The sequence below is a fragment of the Nipponia nippon genome, unplaced genomic scaffold (assembly GCF_047370975.1).
Source record: "Nipponia nippon isolate SJK-2023a ecotype South Korea unplaced genomic scaffold, ASM4737097v1 scaffold_2, whole genome shotgun sequence".
NCBI lineage: Eukaryota > Metazoa > Chordata > Aves > Pelecaniformes > Threskiornithidae > Nipponia > Nipponia nippon.
Genome location: NW_028262336.1, coordinates 4,118,681 through 4,142,126, shown reverse-complemented (window position 1 = coordinate 4,142,126; position 23,446 = coordinate 4,118,681). Strand labels below are relative to the sequence as shown.

Sequence of the window (23,446 nt, the reverse complement as noted above, 5' to 3'; positions counted from 1 at the left end):
CGAAGGAGAGGAGGGGAGTTCCAGGCTGAGAGCACTCTGCATTTTGAGCCTTCTGAAAGTCTCCACCAGGTCGTCTGGGATGGGGCTGAGTTGTTCATAACCCCAGTTGTTCATAACCGGGCGGGTGGTCTCCCCAAACTCACTTGGTTCAAGTCTTCCAGGCAGTGCTTGTCCATCATAAAGAAGCAAGAAAGGGCAAGTATATAAAAGACAATAGTTGACCTAGGGGCTTTGCTGTCCTGTCTATTCTTCTAATAAGCTGTGCCTGAAAAGCATGGGTTGAGTGTTTGATGTTCAATGAGGAGCTAACGTGGCCTACAGTCATATACCATACCAGCACAGTATTCATTCATATACACAGAGATATACAGATATCCAGCTGTTCACGCTGGCACGTTCCACCAAGGGGATACGGCACACATAGGAATATATCAGTACTTCAGCTTTTTTATACCAGTAGTTTCAAATTTCTATTTCTGCTAACGTAGAGAGAGAGTCAAAGAGACTGATCAACAGGCAGGAAAAAAAAAAAATCTATAAAATCTTGCTTTGCAGTTCATCTGATAAAGGAAATATATAGTGTGTAAACGTTGTTTCTCATCAGGCTGATTCGCATTCATATAACGAGCTCTGATTCTCCTGTCCCTCACACTCTTATTTCCCCTAACATCACTTACCTCTGGCGTAAGCCAGTACGAGAAAGGTCAGAACAATGTTTTTCATCAGTAGCAAGAGAGGACGTGTGTACCCTACCTACGCTAACAAGTCTGAACGACTGGAGAACATATTTATAAATGTATTCATAAAGATAAAACTGTCTCCAAACTCTCCATTCATTGCACTATTGTTAAACCTAATAAGCTAAGACAATTGAAATCTGCCGGCATGGGAAGGCAGGGAGACCTAACACTGTTGCAGTGACCTGCACATGGATGGTGCTGCACTCGCCAGGACAGAGTTGCTGACCCTTTGCTTTGCGAGTGACCCCCTTGGCTGCAAACTGGAGCCCTGAGCTCCTTCTCGGTCTGCAGTCAAAAGAGGCTTCTCATGGGCTACCATGGGACATCTGAGTCTCTAAGCAGGGAGTAACAACTGAATACTTAAAAGCCTAAAAGCCAAACAGCCTGAATCCTTTCACTGCTCATTGCCCAACTCTCATTATCCAGCATCTAATACGGTTGGATGGATGTGTTCCCTCCCAACATCTTGGTCATGGGAAAAGATGCTATGTAGGCTTTGGATTAAAAGTCAGCTAAAGCTGGAAAGGTTGTGGGGAATAGGAGGGCTTCAGGGTGGGCCCCTATGAATGTTTCCACTGGCAGGAGTATGCTATCTCATGTGCACCACCTTCAATCCCGCTGAGGTTCCCCTGAAAGGCAAGGTAGGCCCTGGCTGCAGATGTTGGGAACTGGCCTGCGGTCTGCTCTGGTGTTTCTTTGGGGTTAAGACTAACAGTTTGGTGCCATGATCTTCAGCCTCAGGAGTCTGGGCTCAGACCTGGATCAGCCTTTGCAGCAGTTCAGGAACTCGCAAGCTTTGATGTCGCATATCAGACCACCTGCACTTACCCTATCTTTGGCCTGAGCTTTCAAGAAGAAAGAGGTTCAGACAGGGACCGTGGTATTTGGTTTTGCACTGCGCTGCTAGACAAGAATATCCTGTTGTTGTATGGAATCACTGAAACCTTAAATAGCATCCCTAAAGCCTTCCTCCCCTCCCAAAGCTTTTTGCTTCTCCTAGCATGTTAATAAGTAGCTACAGACCCCCGCAGCAGAACTTGCAGGATTGAGTGGTCTTGGCAGAGTAGCTGCAAAGGGCATTGTATTTTATAAAAGGACTAAACTTTATAGTGACCTTCCCTATGTCTTGAAGTGAGATTTGGTCTTTGGATGTTAAGTGCTGGGCCGATGAGCATGGAAAATACAAATTGGCTCCCTGTGTCCCTCTGGCAGCGAGCGGGCAGGCCCTTTCCTCCTGCCCTTGGGGGACTGGAGGCAGATTCCCTGCAGATTCCTATTGTCCTTACTAAGGAGGCATGATTTACAGCGGTGCTGGGTGCCTGCAGGCGCCGCCCGCCGCAGGGGCAGTCCCGGTGGCTCAGCACCGCTGAGAATCAGGCCGGGGGGTCCCAGCAAGGGCAGGGGCAGGGGGAGTGGGGCAAGGGGGAAAGAGGAGCAGCGGTGCTTGCTGACGCTTAAACGCAGGTCTTCCGATGGAGGGACCTGCCGCAGGGGGAGGCCTCTCAGCCCCCACAAGTCAAACTGCACAGAGTCACAGTTAGTCGTCGTCGTCATCATCATCATCGTCGTCGTCATCATCGTCGTCGTCGTCATCATCATCATTGTCATCATCATCATCATCGTCGTCATCATCTTCGGTATTTATCTTCCCAGAAAGCACGTCCTCTATCCAGTCCTCCAGCTCCTCGGCTGTGGGCAGGTCATCGTCATCTCTGATCTCCATCCAGACGCTGTCGGCCTGCAGGGACAGGTGATGGCGGATTAGCCACCCTCAGAGACACAGGGAAAAGATCGCTTTCGCTGCTGTTGTGGGGGTAAGGGCTGGACCACGGGTGGGGTGCAGGGGTGGTGGTGGCATTGGCTCCCTCTCTGCCGCAGCCTGTGGACAGGCTGGACCGCGGTGTCTCTCTGCCCACACGCTGGGATGACCACTTCCCCCTGAAGTCCTGTTGCTTCTGGCTGGGGGCAGTGGGACTGGCCAATGGGTTTACATGAGTGTGTGGTACTGTTTGCCTTGGGTTAGATGTGTGCCTGCTGCCCGTTCCTCTCCAGCAGTGCCTACACTTGTGAGCAAGAGCATTGTCCACCTGGTGCATTGTCCTCACCCGCTCTGGCCAGTTCTGTAGACTCCAAGTCTACCCAAAGAGAACATAAAGAAACCCATGCCAGCTCCACCTGCATTGCCCCAGTTCACAGGACATCACGGCGTTTCCCTCTTTCCTTCCAGAGCCCTTCTGGGACCTCTTCCTTTGACCCTTTACACCCTGCTCTCAGCACCCCTTCTCCCCAGCCTCTTTTACCATCACCTTTGCCTCAGGATGTTGCTCTGGACTCTCCACATGTGATAGCGGTTGCTGCTCTTGGGAGAGCCTTTTCTCAGATCATCTCAACCATGCTCCAGCTGAAGAATGGTGAAAAACACCAATGCCCTGGACTACAGGTGCCCCCTGCTCTTTCTCTCCAGCTGTCTGCATTAATTCCATAAACTGGAGGGGATGGAGGGATTCAGTAAGAAAATGCTGTCTGAATTGCAGTGAGAAGATGCTGTCTAAATTGCAGCTATTAGCCAGGGACAGGACGCATAGCTTCGACGATCTCTGAGACCTGGAAATGAAAGGTTTTCTCCCTGCTTTGCTATAGGTTCCTTGGGTAAATGCCTGGGTAAGCCCCTTTCCCTTCACTGTCTCCCCTCCGTAAAATAGGATCAGCCTCCTATTTTGCAGAGGTGCTGTGAGGTTATCTTCTTCAGCGTTTGATGTTGCAGAAGCAAGTGGTTTTCATATGTCAGAAGATAACTACCGGCTTTTGCGAATGCGCCCCTAATGGTACCTAATTCTCCTTGTTGTATGGCTTGCTAAAAAGCCAGACCAATTTCTGCTCAGGGAAAGCTGTTCCTCCCTTATGATATTTTCCTCCTAAAACACCAAAACTGTAATAAAAAAGAGCCACAGAGAGGCATGTAGCTCTTCCTTCATGCAAATGATCTTGCATCCAACCTCAGGACTGTTCGTGCAGCAAAAAGTGACACCTTTAAATAAGGGAAACAGGAGTGGGCCCCTTGCACCTAGAGAAGATACTGTGCAAATAAAGCAGCAATATTTTGTAGCTCGTCGTGGCCCTAGTCCTGAGCCACTACGATGTGACGGGCCAGTGGGGGCCACTGGTCGCTCTGGTGTTTGTATTGGCAGGTTTTTAGAGAAGCGATGGGGTCACGGGGGTTATGTCCACCAAAGCCAACAGCAGTGTTTATTTTTACTCTGTTGTGTAAGCCCCACTTTGTACTTGTGTAACTTGGCTGAAAGCAGTGATGTAACACTGAAATAACGAAATGAGCTCAGTGTTTGTTTTAGATATCACCCGCCAACCTAGAACTTTCTTAAATCTCTCTCTTGAGGAACAGAAAACAGACTTAAGAGTAATGAAATAAAAACTTCAAATACTGTAATCAACAACCTGAAACATTTACTTTATCAAAGCTAGATAATGCATGAGTTTCTACAGGTCTCTGAGTGACTGTTGGATAATAAGGCATATGTTCCTGCCTAATACTGCTTTCTATATGATTCTCTTGCCACTGACAATCCTATTTCCATGAATTTTCATTGATAGCTGTTTAATGTAGCTTTGATATGACTTAAACATGGCCAGCTGCAGTAAATATAATGAAGAAAGATACTGCGGGGTAATAATAAGGGCAAAAGCCTGGAAGACTTGGGCTCTATTTGTGGCTTGCCTGTTCATTTCTCTCATGATTTTAGGTGACAGATGCTATCTTGGCCCTCCTCCCTTTTGTCTCTCCCTTAACAATTCTGATAACAAGACTTAACCCACTGGGTCCCCACTCTCTAGGTGTCTGTCCCATGGTCTAGTGGATGCTGCTCTATTACAGGTAAAGTACTGCTCACATCCAGCCAGCACCGCATCTACTCCGTAACTCCCAAGCCAGCCTGTGAGCTTCCCTCTCCTTCCCCTCAATGGGACGGGCAAGATCCAGGGCCTCCACTTTCTTCATAACACCATTGCTTTGCCTCCCCTACCACGTCTCCCATCTTATGGTCTTGCAGGATTTGTTATAACAGGAGGCACAATCACCTAGTACTTCCTCGCCATCCCTCTTTTTCTGGGGAGGTACAGGAGAGAGGACGTGGGAGCTGGGAGCAAAGTCGGTGGTGGAGCCAGGACCAGCACCCAGCCCCGGACTGTTGTCGCGGACTGTTCTCCCAACTCTAAGTCCCTCTCTGCTCTCTTCTAATGAAATATCAGACTCCCATACAGCTGAAATTTCAAACACGAAGTCAAGCACCAAATTACAAACATTTCTGCAGTGGAGAGATTTCTTCTTCCAGAGACACTTACATACCCACACAGGTTCATTTTAAATAGCTTAAAACACCCATCACTTAACCATCAAAAATAAAGTCAGGTAATAAGCAAGCCAGGCTGGAGCGCGCCGCGTTACGTGCTCTCTGATCGTCTGGACTGTTATTGTCAGAAAGAGGAAAAATGGTTTCTCTCCGTTGCCACGTCAGGGCCGTGACGCACGCTACATTGCACTCAGCAGCTCTCCCCAGATCTCTGCTGGTGGGGGTCGGATGGGTCCCTCTCCCACCGGCCTTAAAAGCTCACAGTGTGAGGGCAACCTGACATCAGTCCCATGGTTTGCTGGCTTGAAGGCAACCTTGATGAAAACAGTAGCTGCTAGAAAGCTGGCCTGATAGCACAGCTGTGGGTGCTGTGGGTGCCACCACCACCGCAGCCGTGCCAAAGCAGCGCCTGCCTGTGCAGCTCTCCCTCTCCAGCACTGCCGGCTGCGGGACGGTGTGGAAACCCTTCGTTGCCACCGGGCATGGGGTGGACATGTCTCCTCTTCCCACCCAAATCCCTCCAGCATCACCCGCACAGCAGTGGCTGAGGAGGAGGAGGGCCTGGATGAACCCCAGTATACCCTCTTTGCCCCAGCAGGATCCCTCCGTTACCAGTTTATGTCATACTTTTATTAAGGCTGTGTATTTATTTGTTTTTTTTTCAAGCTGTGCAGTTTCTCCCTGTCATCTGCTGGGGACCATCTTTCCCTCCTACACTCAAGCTGGGCCATTCTGCTTCTGCTGAAAAAACACCCTCCTTTTTCTCCTCTTCTCCTCCCCTAAGCACGGCTTGTTTTCCCCCTCCATACACACATATTTTCCCCCACAAACCCACCCAGGTTCGGTCGGAGCAGGGCGCAACGGTGCATGCTGTGGGTTGGGGTGGAAATGTGAGACCTTGAAAACAAAACCAGCAAAGCCCTGAAGCTCAGACCACAGGGGCTGGTCCTGTCCTCAGCAGACGTAGTTTGTGTGTGACTCAGCAGCAGAAACTCGCTCAGACCAAAGCCCTGAAGCCCTACACTGACAGTGTTATGAACCCAGCTGCGTGTAGGAATGGTGAGGTCTTTACAATTTTTCCTGGAGAAAAAGCCTGGTCTACTTCCACGTAACAGCAGAAATCCCACTGATTCCAGCAGACCTCTTATCCCATCCTTTCTAGCGCCCTAATCTTGGGATCGCTGGATTTTCTGGGCACGTGCTACTCACGTCTGTGACGTTCACCACCCCGATCTGTGGTCTGAACAGGTCAATCTTGAAGGTCTTCTCCCAGTAAGTGATCAGCTGCAGGAGAGAGAAACAAAGCTCAAACAAGGGCATTTGCAATACCCCATCGCATTAATTCAGCCAACTGGGCTGTGGTGCAGGGAGCGTGCATCGATGAGTGGACGGGAGGGAAGAGAGGCTGAAGGCAAGCTTGGGCCGTCGCACACGGCAAAGGAAAAGTGCGGGCTCTGGAGGTGTTCCCAAGACACCACCTTCATGGGAGGCAGCCCCGAATGAGCAGCTCTCAGGGATCACTCGCATTCCCATTTCCCATCCTTTATAACCTGTGCGTGCCCTGGGGCAATTCCTGTGCTCGTGCATACACACACACACACACATCCATGAATTAAACCAAGAAAGGCAAGGAGCCCCTGCCACTCACCAGAGGAAAGTCGTCGGGGTCAATCCAGACAATGCTCAGGTCGGGATTATCGGTGTTGTCCCTGGCAACCTGCTTCAGGATTTCCAGGAACTCAAAACCATCTGAAATGATACATAAACCGCTGCAGCCCTCGCCTGCAAACACGCAGGCACTTCTTGCTTGCGGGGTTTTCAACTTCCCTCACCCCCCTGTGCACACAGGAGTTGTTTATAGTTCTCATTAAAATGCTGTCTCCCAGCTCTTTCTGCTGATAATAAGGCTTTTAATTTCGAGCATCCTCCCCGGGTATTGAAATTAGTTACACATGAATTAAGTCTCGTAATCCTTCCATGGAGTGGAACAATGTCGCTATTTTCTTGTGGCGAGGGAGGAACTGAGCCCCCGAGAGGCCGAAGGGTTTTGGCATGCTGATGGTGCTGAGAAGCGCCGATGCCACGGCTTTTTGGGAGCTGATGCCCACGGGTTTCCTGTATGCACATCACACACCCAGCCCTCAGCACTTTCCCGGAGCCTCACAGCAAGATGGACGCAGAGTTAGGGAGCAAATCCTGGTGCTGGGGTGGAGGCAATGACTATTTTTTCCCAGCTGACCATCCATTTATACCCAGAATTTGAATCCCGGCTAGCACACCTGCTAGCATAAACTCCCAGAAGCATCCCGGTTCCCCATCCCGGCAGGCTGGGGGTCCCCGTCTCAGCTGGGGCGTGGAGCTCCACAATGCAAACAAAAGCACATGAAACTACACCATCTTGAGCGGCGGAGAATCACACAAGGAGGAAAACGGCCTCCTACCTGGGTCGTCTTCTTCGGCGAAGGCCACAATGTGGATTCCCTCCATGTCGTCCTCCTGGAAACAACAAAACTGTTACTGATGGGGCAGGGAGGGAAGACAGAGCCCAGGCGGTTGCTGGAGGTGAGGAGCAGTGGGATGCCTTCAAAGGAACAGGACGATTGCAAAGGGAGGCTTAACTGGAGCCCCACCGAGACACCAGAAATGGGACCTGAGGTGAGGCCGAGTCATGGAGGTAATAGGTGCTGAAGCAGGTAGTTTGGGTGGCGTTGCTGAAACCCTTCAGCTAAAAATGAGGTGGGCATCACGATGGCAAAGGCAAGGGAGCTTCTGATGGTGTGGGGCAAAACCTTACCTGCAGAGAAAGGCAAGGGCTCTCTAGCATGGGAATATGGGCTCACCCTCCATGCCCGAGGCCACCTACTCTCATACATTTGCAGCTGCCAGGGGATGGTTTGCGGGGAAACAAATATCTGCCACCATGCTCAGATGCCAAACATGCTCCTTTGGGGCCAGCAAAGGAGGTTTCCTCACAAGACGAGAGGCGAGGTGGCTCACTTGGACACCTTTCAGGAGGTGAAGGGTCTCTGCTCTAGGTGAGAGTCTCCATGAGCAGCAAGGGGAATTGAGTGGGAGGCTCATTTTGGGGCTCCAGTGAGCAGAGGACAGAAATTACAACGTGGTGGACTGCTTTTCTCCATGAGACACATGAGTAATGGGTAATGATATTGGCAAAGGCCAATGGATCTGCCGGCCGGTTCATCATCCGCCTGCTATGAATGTCATCTCTGAATTATCCCGCGGATCAGCTTCGCCTTCCTCACTCGCTGCCGGTCCCGGTTTCCATTTCAATTGGTTTTAATGTGAGAAAAAATTCCCATCTAAATGCTAATTTCTTTTCCCTTCTGAGCCCAGAGGTGACAAAGCCACCATCAAAAACTGAAAGGAAAAAAACCCCTGTAAGATTAAGTGGAAAACATTATCTTTAAAAACAATAGCAGACGCTGGGCCTTTGCTGGCATCTTTGGGGAATACATTTTCACCAAGGCATTCTAGGCAGATTTACTTGGGATTCAGACCACTTACAGCTGACAAAATCTACACTGTTGCTTTTTCTCCATACTTTCCCACAGCATTGTCGGACAGCCAAATGAAAAAACCCATACATATATGCAATATATAATTATATATGTAGCTATATAATATAGCTATATTCTGACCTCCAAGGCAGCAAACAAAACTGGAGTAACTCCAGTGAAGGCATTGGGGATGTTCTGAACGTGCAGCGAGATCAGAATCCGGCACGTTGTCACCTGTAGGTACGAGTCCCCTGCTCATAGCAGAGGCAAGCTCTATGTTCCCAGGCTGCTGGTAAAGCAAACATCCCATCGCTGACAATTCACACTTCTCCGGAGACTATTTTAGAATATAGTCAGTATAAAAGCAAAACCACTGCATATGAAATTTGGGTCCCACTGAAGCCCCATGAAAAAACTTGGAGGGACTTCAGTGGCTCTGGGAAGCTATCTTCTATACAGAATCTGCATTTCAAAATAAAATGAAAAGCTATCATGCCTAAGCGACTCATAACTCCTGATTCAGTTTTATTACCTCTTGCCTTGTTGTATTAAAGACTCCCAAGGTTTTTGGTGCTTTGGAGTCCTGCAGCGTTTCATGTTACACAGCCAAGCAAGGAGGCAACTGAACGCTGTTATAAATGTGCCAAGCTTTCTGGAGGAATGACTGCATCTTCCTTAGTGTCTGTAAAGCACCTGTTCAGCTTTGTTTTTCAGCACTCAGCTGGCACTTGAAGGTCCCTGACTGGCTATTAGCATGGTACTCATTCACAGCAAAGGGATAATTTATTAGACACGATTTTTCTTTCATTTTCACCCTTCCCCTTTTCCCCCACACTTGCAGACCGCTGGTTAGTTCTTCACAATCACTGACTTGGAGCTTGCTCACACCGTGAGAAGGGCAATCAATGCACGGTTTGCTCCGTAATCTATATAATTAACTGAACTGCCTGCCTTTGCTTGCATTTTGAATTGTACAACTGCTCTGGTACAATTTCCATGAGTCATCCATTTGGTACAACCCCTGTAGCTCACCCAGCGAGCGGGCCACTGAAGTCACCCCACCACCAGCACCGATGTCCGTTAGATAAGACAGAGCATCCTTGGGAAGGATGCTCTCCATAGCTATATCATGGCCACTACAGAGGTTCAACGCCTGCCTGGCACACTTGGTTAGCTTTCCCTGTTCTCTCTGTGGAGCAAACAGGACCCAGCTCAGCTGTCCACCGCTGTTGAGCAAAGCGTTTGAGCACACCGTTTGAACTCAGGCACTGGGTATCATAGCCAAGGCTTTTCCTTCTTCCCAGAGGAGGGAAAGTGGCTTTGCAAGGAAGGAAAGATATTGTTTAGCTCAGCCAGAGGCTAAAGCTTTTGAGCTGTGGTTTCTTGTTGGAAGCTCTCAGGGGACGCAAGGCTTCCCACCCGCACGTGCTTACCCACGTCTCAAACATGTCCTCTGGGCGCAGTTTCCTCAAGGTGGCCCTGAAAGGAAGACAGAAACGCTCTTTGAGGATGCATCCAGCACCACCACACATGACGCTGCTGGTGTCTCGGAAAAGGTCAACATGGCACATTTGGTTGGTTGCTGGAGTCAGCGCCGTTGGCCACCACGTTTTGAATGCAAGCTTGGGGGCACAGTAGGTCAACTTATGCTTTTATTTATGGTGATAAAACCCTGCCCTTGCCCCAGCTGGAGTCACTGCAGACGCTATTTGTACATGGGAAGATGAGATGCCTCTCTGTGCTGGGGTATACTGGTGAATTAGTCCCACACATGGCAGATTGTTCTGTCCGTGCTGAGAGCACGAGGTGACCCATTCACTTATGTATTGCAGTCCCTGCGACATTCCTACTGGGCTTTGTTCCCCTTTTCTCCTGGTTTTACCCCAGCATAATTCCACCATAAAAATCCTTCCAAACTCTGCTGAAGCAAAGAAGACAGAATAACCTCTGGCAAGAAAATTTAGATCATAATAACTGCTGGCAAGAAAATTTAAACCGTAAGACTGGCCAAACAAATTTTTTTTGAGAAGTAGTTCATAAAGGACAAAAAAAAAAAAAAAGAATAATAAATGTTTTCAGACACATCCATAGCAGGAAGCCTGTCAGAGAGCCTGGCAGGCTGAGAGGTGACTGGGGTGTTAAAAGGGCACCCAAGGAACACAAGGCCGTAGCAGACAAGCACAAGTAATCCTATGCACCTTCGTTTGCTCTGGCATCAGGTGTTCAGGGAGGTTCCCCCAGCAGAGAGGTTCTCCCTGGAAGACCAGCCCTAGGAGCTGTTGTGAAGAGAAGCGTTGGTCAATGAGGTCCTAGAATAAATTGGCAAAGGGAGTAGCAGCATGTTGCCAGGACCAGGTGGCATCAATGAGATGTGTAACCTGTTGCTTCGGGTTTGCATTGCTACCAGAGCGGTGGAAACAAGGAGCATTTTTTAGAAGTTCCTACAGGACCTGAGGAGCCACAGATCTGGAAGAGTGACTCCCTTATGGGCATGATGCTACCAGCAAAAGCAGAGTTAACAGACATTTGAAGGAATATGATGTGATAGGACAAGAGCTGTATGGTCTTTAAGAAGAAAATGATGGCCATGGATCTGGTGGAGTTCCCAGAGCAAGTCAACGAGTGGGCAAAGGTATGCTGGTCAATGCAGTGAACTTCCTTCAGAGGACCATTGGACAAGGGCTCTTACTAAAGGGTCTCAGAGAAACTAAGCTGAGTTAGATCAGAGGAGACATCCTCCTGTGGATTAATGACATTGGAAGACGAAGGGTCAAGATGAATGGTCAGTTTTCACGACAGAGGTAATTAACCAATTAAGATTCATAGCAGATGCTTTAGCATGATCATATGCATAACATATTCTCACATAATCTGAAAAAGATGGCAAATAGGAATATGGCAGCATTTCCTTATCGTATCCAGTTCTTCAGATGCCCAACACAGGCCTCACTATGAGGAGATACAGAGGGATTTCCTGCGACTTGAGTGTCTGCATGATAGACATAGGAAGTAATGCACTTGCAGAAAACCAGCCCTGATTACACAGGTGCAACAATGGGTTCTAAATTAGTCACAATTAATTATTGTCTCTCAGGAAAGGGTCCCAGGTGTCACAAATTGAGAAAGCACCAGCTCCAAAGGCAAAAGGCAAAAAGAAGGTTACAAACAGGTGGGAAAACACATCATGCCATTACAGCAATGGACAAATACACTATGCACCTCCACAGTGAATGTATTTGTGGTTCTGGTCATCTCATCACAGAAATGGTACAGGACAACTGAAAAAAGGACATGGAAACATGGCTGTGGTGAATGAAGATATGGAAAGACCTCTGTTTGGGGGACATTAAATATATAAGAACTCTTTATCTTGTAGAAGAGTTGAACAAAGACGATATTGGCAGGGGGTCTAAAAAAAAAAAGTGAAACAGGGAATGGCTAGTCATTCTTCCTCATAACACAAGAACTAGTAGGCACACAGTGAAATTATTAGGTAGCAGGTACAAGCTGAACAAATACGAATGTTCTTTTGATGGAATGCATCATTCAGCCACTGAACTCATTACAATTGGATACTTTCATCATCAAAATAGAAATGAGGTAAAAAATGACTATAGAAATTGAAGAAATAGCCACTAAGCACAAGATCAGGGATAGATTTTTTGACCCAGCAAGTCTCCTCACTGCTGATTGTCAGAAAATGGAGACTGTATCAGGTGAATGCATATTACGTACTTGTACCTGGCTTTCAAGATGCTTTACCTAGCTGTTTTCTGGGGGCAGCTCTTGGAGAAAGGAAACTCGGTGGGAAAGATTTGATCACGCCCACGTGTACCGATTGTTGCAGAGTTACTCAAGATTTTCTCTGGTTAATCCCCAGTGTTGGAGGGAGCGAGGTAAGTGGGGTTTAGGTGAATAAGAGGGAGCAGAATTCAGCCCCCACACCACAATTACAGAGAACAGGGCGGGGGGGAGGTCCACCCCCAGCATTTTGCATGCGAAACAGGCATAAACCCAGAGGCCTCTTGCTGCAGGCAGAGAAACTACCACGTAATTTGTATTTGTGCAACTGAGAGCAAAATCTGGGCTGAGACCTCGGAGTTGTGGTGCCCAGCCACCATCCCCAGCCGGACACCTTGGATGAGTCACCCCACTATGCAGAACAGCAATTTCCTGACCTGCTCCGGAGAGGATGGACTTTCCCACTACTGCCCACAGCTGCCCAGGGAAGCATCGGCTGGGAGGCTGCGTATGGGCTCCTCCTGGGCACCCACTTCAGCTCCTGTCTTGAAGCTGCAGTGAGAGCTCAGCAAATCCTGATTTCATAGAATCATAGAATCGTTAACGTTGGAAAAGACCCTTAAGATCATCGAGTCCAACCATTAACCCAGCACTGCCAAGTCCACCCCTAAACCATGTCCTTGAGCACCACGTCTACCCGTCTTTTAAATACCTCCAGGGATGGAGACTCAACCACTTCCCTGGGCAGCCTGTTCCAGTGCCTGACTACCCTTTCGGGTAGTTTTTCCTAATATCCAACATAAACCTCCCCTGGAGCAGCTTGAGGCCGTTTCCACACAGGGTTGGAGGAAGAGGAGGTGAAGCCCACCTGGGCACAGCAGCAGGGAGGCCTTTTTGGAAGAGCTGTGTAAAGCATGCTAAAGAGCCTGCAGACTGCTGAGCACTGGGAGCTTTCCCCAGTGATGTGACGATGGGGCTCCTTCTGCAGGATGGAGAGGTGGCAGCGAGGCTTTGCACCTCAGCAGAGGGATAGCCCATGCCTGCCAGCTGCAGTGAACTGAGAGAGTCTGCTATGTGATGGGGAGGAGGCAAGTGGTCCTTTACACTTTCTTGAAGAGCAGAAGATCCTGCCAAGTTGTCTACAGGGAACCAGCACGTGGCAGCTGCTGAGGTCGCTTTGTTTTTCTCTACAGGCCTGATCATCGGTGTGCCTGGTGAATTCTACTTCCAGCCTTTGGCTTTAGGTCCTTCGCTGGTGGCAAGGCACTTCTGCTCCGAGCGACTTAGTATTAACTGCTGGGAACATATCACTGCCACCCCAGGGTTTTTCCCCTGCCATGGCAGCACCTTGGCAGGTTTGGGATTTCAGGCATCTGATTTCATGAGATTCCTTCTAATTCCCTTCTAAGCCTTGGCACTTGCAAAATATATGGTCTAACTTCTTGTTCCTACCAAGCACAACATAGCATCTTAAAATATGAAAGACTTCAGGGGTTCCAACTGCAATTTTCTGCTGATGGAGAGCTTGCCTTATTAGGCTAGCACTTAGCTGACTGTGTTTAATCAGCCTCCTGAGGCAGCTGCCTGTCAGAAAGAGCTTGGAAAGAAAAATGGGAAGGACTGAGGTCAGGAAGTCTGGGAGGTCAGCAAAGTGACCTGCGAGTACATGTGAGATAGAGGACCCCTTCATATTTCAGAAAAAGCAGAGATTTGTTTCTGTGTCCGGTGACTTGCAGACTCTGGAGATGATCTCCTGTCTCTGAACCCTCTGTGTGTGAGCACAAACCTCCAGCTCAGCCCGATTTGGGTTCTCCCAACTATATCAATGGCCCTGCTTTTCTTGAACTCTTTTCTGGTCCCTTGAATGTCTGCTGGGAAATGCAGTTGCAGGAGCAGCAGATAGCCTGCGTGACTATCCTGCGCTGTATTTTTAAGAGTGTAAAAATACAGCACCTCATAGGTAGTTGTGCCCTTATATTTAACCCTGTGTTTTTACATGGGATCAGCCTTTCCAGTTGCTTTCAGACCGTTGGTGGCCAAGTCCCTAAACAACTGTGCAATAAACCTGATCGCAGAAAGCAAGGAGCATCCACAGCTCCCGCTGACCTGATCAAACGTTGTAGGTGCTCAGCCCCTTTGCAGGTGAGGACTAAAAGACAGCCATAACAGCAGTGGCTTTTCCTCTGTGCCTGTGGTCAGCAGGAGCCTCTTAGTCTATCACAGTTTGTCCGAGCTTGGTCTGAGCTCACAATCTGCCTACAGACATATCTGACATCAGAAGAGGGATATACCTATTAGTGAAGTGTTTTGAGGAAGGAGGGGACTGGACAGAATTTGGTTTTAGCTTGAGAGGCCTTGGAGAAGATCATCTTCTGTACAGACCTAAATTAAAAGCACGGGCAAGTAGGGCAAGCTTTCTGCTCTCCACTGCTTGCAAGCCTCCCTGTTCTTTGAGGGAGGACTATCCAGGGAGGAGGAGGAGGGAAGCTGTGTTGTTACAGCCCCATGGTGGTGGGCTCTGATTGTGGCACAGATACTTGCACCTCTGGGAGAAGGAAAAGACCATTCAAAATCTCAAACCTGGATCAGAAAATTGCCAAAAAGTGGCCGTTATCCTAATTTTTACTGAGAGGGATGCCTTAGAGGGGCAAGCCTGTGATGGCAGATACCTTTACCCGCTTCCCATCGCCAGGAGTGTCCTGTACGCTACATACCTTTTGTGCTCCTTCACAAATTCAACCAGCTCCTCTTCTGTGTAAGGCTTGTCGGGGATGTGAACAGGCTCATCCATAAACGGTTCATAGAAGTCCACCTCGTTCATCTTCAGACCTAGCTTCTTGGCAACCTGTTGCAGTGCAGATGGTCAGAGGTGAGTGAGCCTGATGTGCCTCTTTGCCTACCCAGAGTCTCTCCCGGTGGCAGAGCTGAGGTCAAGGTGCTTGCTCTTTTTCAGAGCATGCACTCTTAGCGGTGGCCAACAAAATATGAATGGATCTTTCCTTGGTTAAAAAAAACACCGATGCTCTCTACACTACTGGTCTCAAGCACCGGGGCAGAGCAAGGCCAGAGTCAAGGTCCCGCAAACCTGATGGGATGGTTTCCAAACCCAGACCAGGACCTGCCTCCATGCTGCAGCAACGGCCTTGTATCTTGTGACAGGGCCAAATCCAAACACGGACACCAATACCACAAATTACAGGAATGCTGAAAATGAGAAGCTGGAGCCAGATATTAAATCTGGGAGCATCCTGAGCTTCTGGAAAACAGGTGGTGGAGGCTGTGAGATCCCACGGTGAGGTCCGTGGATGCTTACCCCTTTGTCGAAGGTGGCAAAGAACTTGATGTATGGCTGGAAGTGTTCGGCGGCTTCTTCAAATGCCTTGTAATCTGGAAGGAGAAAAGGGGAATGAAGAAGAGATTTCACAGGCAGCTGTCCACGCTCTGATCAGCACAGAAGGCACTAGGGAAGAACAAATATAAATTACTGCAAAATACATCCGATGATGGCACCGTTTCTTCCACCCTTCCAGGGTTTACAAACAAGGACCACTTCATGTGGAACAAATAGGACATGTTGTGTAACCCCACAGTGCTCAGGAAAACTACAGATCCTGGCATGCCATGCTTTGCTTAACTGGGGCTGAAATCAGCAGCCCTGTCAAGAAGGTCCGGGAGTTACAATTCCAGCCTGTTGATAAGGGTGTTTGCAGCTGCCCTCTTGCACAAGCAGTACTTCAGCCTGGGAAATGCATGGAGTTGCTCCAGCATTAATGATTGCTGCCATCCCTAAACAGTCACCAAGCGTGATTAGGCACGCTCCTCCTGCTGCAGGAGGAGGGGGCAGGAACAAGGTACGGTTTTACTGTTACTGGTATCAGGTCCTCAGCTGGGGTCAGGAAGGATGCTCTCAGCCTGGCAGGAGCTCTTTATAGCAGGTATTTCCCACCTTTCTTCAAAACACTTATTACTGAACAGCATTAGGGGCACAGCCCTGTCCGAGCTGCCCTGCAGCCCATTTGGAGCAGGTGAGAAAGCTGAAGGGAGAGGAGGATGGGCTGTTGTGGTGCAGCACACCTGGTGATACATTGCTCGTTCAGGTCAGAACACCTGTCTTTTTACAAAAGGCAAGCCTTTCAAGCATGGGGTGCGCGCTGCCAGCACCGCACGGAGAGCAGGGGGAGCACTCGGGGCTGGCAGAGGAGACTGCTGGGGCGAGTCTTGGGTGAGGGCTTCTCAAGACTCCTGAAAGCTGATGGTTTTGCCTAGAATGGTCCCTGAGTTGCACATCCCTCAGGGCATGGGACCAGCCTCTTCTCAGTCCTGGGGTCCAGCGAGGAGAAACAGGTCAGTGCCTCTGCCAGGCTGCCCTACTGTGTCCTGCTTACTGCTGCTGTATGTTTGCCAAGTTAGTACTTAATGTGTGTCCCTCTCTTTCCCTTTGCCTCCCTCGCTCTTTGTTTGACCTTTTGGGCTCACTGCTCATAAGAAGGGGAGCTTTGCTCCCTTTAGATGCTCACCCAGTGTAACTGTAACCTCAGCTGATTTTGGGTGAGGTAGACTTACTTCACTTCAGGAGTCCCCAGATTATCAACACCTTGCAGAAGGGTCACCGCTGTTAGTGTAGGAATGAGCTCGTGCATAGCAACAGCAGAAACTGGCCTGCAACCCCACCTCATCCTCCAGCAATTTTGGCACTGTCACAGCCTGCCTTAACACCTAACACCCTTAATGTTCATGCAGAAGAACAAATGCCTGACCTCAGCACCCCCAGCCAGGCTCCAAGCCCCACAAGGAACACATTCATCTTACGTTCAGAGTCTTCTCCTTTGAAGTAGCCAATGAGTTTGATTTCCTCATCGATTTGGTCAAAGGCCTGAAGCTCCAGCTTGCTGTTTATGATCTCCACAGGGTCTTCTAGCAGCTGCCATGACAAATGCAATTGATAACACAACGATTTGCAGCACCAACCTGTGCCTGTCAGGGTGTGTCACTAGTAGCCTGAGTGGGGAGAAAGAGGTCACCCAATTTCTCTGCTGCTGGAAACCTTACTTCGTGCTCTCTGCCTTAATGCGAGGAACTAAGAGATGCAGGTCACCTTCAGAGGGAGCCATTAGTAGGTTCACTGCACAGGTTGAAGCATCAAGAGGGAAGCTAAGAGAGGTCTGAGTAACCCAAATAGATGCTGAGGGATCTGCTGTGATGTGATATAAGCGGTAGCAATTGCAACTGGCTTTGGAGTGGCTGAGAAAAAGGTAGAGCAGTTGAAAGGGGCTGGTATGGAGACTGTGAGCGTCTGTGAATGATGCCTATATTTGTTTTTCACTGTAATTTGCTGGAAGAGGTTACTGCAAAGAACTTGCTTTCGGAAAACATTAAAACCAGCACGCTCAAGTGAAGCCAAACAATGTTTCGGAGCAGTGGAAAGTCTGGATGTGATTTTTCCTGGCTGATCCTCCTATGCAGAGTGGGTTAAACCCATGCTTTGGCCCCAGACACATCAGTGTTGATGAGGAAGTTGGAAGACCTATCTGCCGCTTCAGTCTGTCATTAGCCTAAACTTTGTTTCTGCTTTCTTAACTAGCCACTGCTGGTGAAAAGATTTGGTCTGATCGTTCTGCCCAGCAATACTGGGGTAAATCAGCTGTGGTTTCACTAGAAAAAAAAATGCAGGCAGGCAACTGTACAGTCTACAGAGTAGTAGAGGACCTCTGGGTTTGTTTTCCTTTGAGAGCAGGCTGCCGAGGCACCACAGATGTGTTTGTTTTTATTTCCCTGCTTTGCTGGGTATTTTCCCTCTTGAGTGGAAAACACACAAACAGAAATCCTTGCTCTCTTCCTTTGTTCACAGAACGTGATTTTTTTCAGCAGCGTACCACAGCAAACTAAACCTCACAAAGTGCCTCACGAGTGATGCTCCGGTGTGTGGCTGTGCCTCTGCTGCGTCCAGAGCAGTGTGGGCAGCTCCCTGCTGCCGTAGTGTCCTGAGCCACAAGAACCGGGCATCCCACCACTGCTGGGGTGACAGCAAAGCCCTGCCCTGCCTCTGGCCCTCCTGGGTGGGCAAGACGCCCGCTTCTGTCCCTGAAGCCACTTACATGTGTTTTGGCCACAGTACCTGATGCATGCAGCCACATTGCTGTAGGAGAGCTGAGGTCCTAAGGAGCTCTTCCCCAGACGTGCTTTTCGCTACTGGCACTCCTGCACCACAGGTCACCATTTAGGCAACCTGCCACCCTGGGAAATAAACCCTGCCGGCTCCACTGTTCGCCTTACCTCCCTTATCTGCATTATTGCATGGCTGCTCATAAAGGGAGCCTCATTTCAAAGGAAAGCCAAGCGACTGCAAAATGTTTTCACTACAAAGCAAAGACCATGTTTCTAGGCCATCGCAATAAAATGCAAAGAAAAGTGTAGCACGTTGATGAGGGAGTCAGTGTCTCATTTGCATTTAGGTGCAAGGGTGAGTATATTTGTGTGCCCGTGCACAAAATGACCTGAGAGCACGAAGTCCTAGGCTCTTCTCTAATTCATGGCAGTGCAATTTGGTAAGTCCACTGAAGAGACAGTAGTACACTACGTTGTTTGTGCGGTTGTGTCTAGAAATGGGCAAATAGTTTGTAGCATATACCTTTTTCAATGAATTGAGCTGTTTTTAGTTGCTCTATGGGAATGCTACTAGGATTTTTTTTTTTAATAACTCTTCTTTTTTTAAAAAAAAAGAGTGAAAGATTTTACAAATGGCAAAGTGTTTGCACACCAGCTTGCTAACTGAGGTGGGTGACTAGCAGTTAGTTATGTGGGATTGTTGCTTGCTTCCAATCAAATACTCCATAACCAGGAAAGAGCAGAACAGCTTTAAGATATAAGTGGTTGGTGGCACATAAAGGTACCAGTTTTCCTGGGAACTCATGGTCAGGCAAGTATTTGGGAAGCTGGCAAATGTCATCTCTACCAGTGTGTAGCAAACAGGGATGGAATTTCAAGTAAAGATAAACGTGGGGGTTTTTTTTAGCAAAGTGAGTATTTGTAAGGTCTTCTCTGAGAGGCTTTATCTAGCTCTGAGCTTATCTGTGCTTACATCCAAGAGGAATTCCACCAAGACATCCGTGGCCAGTTCTCCGTCAAATTCAATCAACCGCTCCTCCTTAAAGACATAGAGACTTCCCTCTTCAACCAAGCCTGAAAGAAGGAGACAGGAAACATAATGTGGTCAACGAATCACTAAAAGCATTTTTACTACAGAGTATCTTGCTTGTTATTCTAACAACACCTCCTGGGAAAACGCAATTGCCAATTCACTGAGTTGGTCCAATTAGAAACAACCCGAGCAATCTCCTGACTGATGTTTCATGGCACGAGGGTCAGACCTCAGCCAGAACTTGTGCTAGCTTCTTCCCAAATGTTGAACTTCTTCATTCAGGTCACAGTTTGGCCTCACTTGGAAAAATTCTGTACCAGGAACTTGTTTTAGCTTGGCTATCTGTGTTGCAGTAAATAGTTCTGGGCTCTAACTGACATCCCAAATTTGAACAACCTGACACTAGGTGGAAAATGGATTTTGATGTGGGCTGTGCTCTCTGCCCGGAGAAGGCTGAACTATGTGAACATAAACAGTCAGCTGGAAGCCAAAGCGAGCTTCAAACTCTCTGCAGCTTAGCTAGCCTTGGCAAAAGGGTTAGAAACCCTTAGAATCCCTATGGTAGGGATGCCACAGATGGCAGGCTGGCATATTTGAATGGTATATCACTGGATCGAGGACTCGGTGCCACAGCGTCTCGGTGGAGGCTCCAAAATCAGCAGCACTAAGGTCCTGAAATGCATGATGACAGGGTACCACAGGTCAAGGTGGTTGGTAGTTTGTTCCTTCTTGGAGAGGCAGAAGCTCTCAGCTTTAGTTTAGCTTCCACCAGCACACTTAGCCTTTAATTTAGGAAAGAAAATTAGAGTCCAGCATGTAGCCCAGCATGCTTAAACAGTCTGACCTTAAGTCTAGTGGTATATTTATGTGCTGTTGTATTTATGGGCTATAGTATTTCCATATTCCTTTGTGGGCTAAAATATGAAGGAATCGCCAGTCCCTGGAAGGCAGCTGTTTCCAGGGGTGGGCAATGCAGCAGCCTTTCACCTTTACAGTAGGTTTCCTCTTCTGCTCTGGGGATCAAGTCAGGAAGGGTTGGCACCTGGCTGCCAAACCACTGCAAGGCTGTGGCTCCCCCATTAGTGGCTGAGGGTCACTCTGCCATGGGGCTGGTGACCTTGGGGGGCCTATGTGATGTTGCTGTAGGTTTTGGTTCTGCACCACCGCGTCAGACCTGTCTCTGTGCAGGAAGAACACGGAGTTACTCCATGCCACCTATTTACAGTTTCTGCTCAGCAAGCTGTGAGCTTTCACCCTGTCATCACTATGGCATGAATTGGCTTTCTTTTTCACTTGGTTTGATTTTATTTTTGCTCTCTCATCCAGGAAGCTTTTTGCTGGAAGGGTATCAGCTCACTCCTCTCATCCTCACCTCCCAGCTTGATCCTGCCCATGTTGGAGTGGGCAGCTGGTCAGTATGCAATTGCCACCATCACCCTTCTCATCCTAGTGACAAGGATTTGGCTGTTCTCTCCAGGGCTGCCTGTTGACCATCAGTCCCACACTCTCTCCAGGCTGTTCCAGAGATATCAGACATGGGACTCACCTAGCTTTTTGGCAAGTTTGGCATCCTTCTTGGAGTCCACCATCCCAAAGCCGATGCTCCTGGGCTCCAGGACCTGAGCCGCCAGCTGTGGGAGGAACCAGAGAGCCCAACATTAGCGGCATTAACACCACAGGGTAGCTAAAGGGCATCATGCCTTGCTAGCACGGCACGACAGACACCAGTGACCCATATTCTACTTTCAGGCAGCACCAATGGGTGGGATGCATCACATGCTGCCTCCCCGCTGAGATAACACTGCCCGGAGGTCACAAGGGTTGGATTTCTTCCCACTGTGTCGCAGCACCGAGTTTGCTGGTGATGCCACGTGCTGCTACCTGCTGTTTGACACTTGGGCATCAGGAGAGGGCTCCCGGCCGAACTGGGGACACCAAAGAAATGGGCATGGCTGGGAGAAAGACCTGTGCCACTGACACAAAGCAAAAGCTGTATCCTTCCTCATGCCTCAGTGGCCTCCTAGGGGCGAGCATGATGTGTGGACACCGCGGATATTTTAACTCTGGAAGTACTTGGTGCCAGGCAGCAGTGGCTGCAAACTGGAGGGGATGCAGGGCACTGCAGCATCGTGTTTCCTTTGTACATGTGATGGGATGGCCAAAGCAGGCTCCCAGCAAAATAAGGTAGAGGAACTCCTGGCTTTGCAATAGCGGTCCCTTCTCCTATGAAATGCTTTAAGTCATGTCTCCTGTCCAGGCTTCAGTCACGCCCCAGTTCCTGGTCCCCTCTTTTTCCTACAGAAATGAGTCTAACCCCAGCCACGCTCATGCTTGCGTCCTCACAGCTTTGGAAACCACTGCCCCCTGTTCCCACCATTTTTGATGAAGGGGCCTCTTGAAGATATCGAGTTCCTGCCTGTTTTGTGAAAATAGATATGTGAGGAAAGGAGAGACGCTCTGCAAGTGCCTCATGGTGGAAGCTGCCCGGGGTGAGACCCTGTGAATTCCAGATGGGCTCTGTAGAGATGCAGTGATCCTGGGAAATGAGTCTGCTTACTCACCAGATGACTGAGTGAGCCCACCACAAGCACACCAGAGACCCTACGAGGTGGTAGGATGCGCTGAGACCACCAAGCAGCTGTAAGAGCCCCCTCTTCCTCCCTCTCCCTCCCTGCTCCACAAATGCCTCCGATGCTGACGGTCTTCTTGCTGTCCCCCCTCCCAACCCTGCCAGAAGGGGGGGTGATGGGGACAACGGGTCAGGGGCCTCTGGGACAGGAATGTCCCTATTAGGGCACAGTTGCTTGCACTTGGCGGTGGGAGGCTGGAGGGGGGCAGAAGAAAAGCCACGGCCAGAGGGATGGCGGGCTGATTTATGAGGAACGTCCTCCCCCAGGACCCATTTTGGCACCCCCCCCCCCGGCCTCAAAGCCGGTTTGAATGTCACCCAGCAGCACTGCCCCCACGGCCGCACGTCCCCTTGGCTCCCCGCTATAAATAACCTCCGCCTGTGCCCGGCTGCTGCAAGAGCAAGTGGTGATTAAAGGCATCAGGGAGCAAAAGCAGTGGGGCAGCCCCCTCGCCTGTGCCCCGGGGTGTCACAGGGCCAGCCAGCTCCCCATGCTGGCAGTGCCCAGCCCTTCCCCAAAATCCTGGGGGAGACTGCAGCCACCCTGGGGATCAGGGTTCAGGGACCTTGCTTGGGCAAAGGAGAGTGTTGGAGAACATGATTGTCTTCTCCCTTCCACCAAAGACACGTCCCCAGGCCTGTCCTGAAGCCCTCCAGAAGGATGTATTCTCCACTAATCATCACTGCATCACTGCAACCTTGATCCCCCTGCGGCTACTGGCCTGTTGTCTTTAGGGAGAAATACTGCCATGCGAGGCAAAAGGGGTGCTCAGCGTTATGCAGAAAACACACAGTCTCACTGCTCTTTCCTTGCTCTCTGCCAGTGCTTTGAAATAAAGATGAGGCTGCAGATTTAGGGCTAGTGCTTACAAGGGATACCACCTGAATGGGGAAGAGCACTGGGCCGTATTTGCACAACCATTGAAAAGGCATCTGAGCAGTGGTCTGAGTCATCTGGCATCTCATCTCCCGGCTCAGGCCACGGCCATCCACGTTAGAGCACCTGAGAGCAGCTGATACCCAATAACACAGGGAGAGATGGACACCTCTTGTGGGCTCCCTAGACATCTGCAAGCGGGCAGTGGTGGAAGAAGCTGTTTTCTGTTCCCCATTACAGGGATCTGCCTTTACTGGACAAAGGATGGAGCCTGTAGGGCCATCAGCTTTAGGGGACGTTGTCAGCAAGTCCCCACTTGTTGGCAGTTGTGTAGACCAGCAAGAGGTTCCTCAGAGTCAACACTTGAGGCTCTGGCTGCACTGTGACCAGAGGTAAAACACAGAAAGCCCAAGGGAAGAAGACTGTCCAGTCACACCCA

At 49.4% G+C, this 23,446-nt stretch overlaps 1 protein-coding gene across 1 annotated transcript in view; it reads right to left on the bottom strand.

Moving 5' to 3' along the window:
* Window positions 1-427: 427 nt before the first annotated feature.
* The window catches only part of CASQ2 (calsequestrin 2), a 35,157-nt gene continuing 12,138 nt past the window's right edge, over window positions 428-23,446 (bottom strand). Inside the window, exons 2-11 of the mRNA XM_009460533.2 lie at window positions 21,048-21,132; window positions 19,442-19,542; window positions 17,173-17,284; window positions 15,677-15,750; window positions 15,078-15,208; window positions 10,056-10,101; window positions 7,546-7,600; window positions 6,753-6,853; window positions 6,314-6,388; window positions 428-2,478 (exon numbers count right to left, since the gene is read on the bottom strand). Of these exons, the coding sequence (XP_009458808.1) occupies window positions 2,278-2,478; window positions 6,314-6,388; window positions 6,753-6,853; window positions 7,546-7,600; window positions 10,056-10,101; window positions 15,078-15,208; window positions 15,677-15,750; window positions 17,173-17,284; window positions 19,442-19,542; window positions 21,048-21,132 (981 nt within the window). The 3' untranslated portion in view covers window positions 428-2,277. The remainder of the gene's footprint in view (window positions 2,479-6,313; window positions 6,389-6,752; window positions 6,854-7,545; window positions 7,601-10,055; window positions 10,102-15,077; window positions 15,209-15,676; window positions 15,751-17,172; window positions 17,285-19,441; window positions 19,543-21,047; window positions 21,133-23,446) is intronic.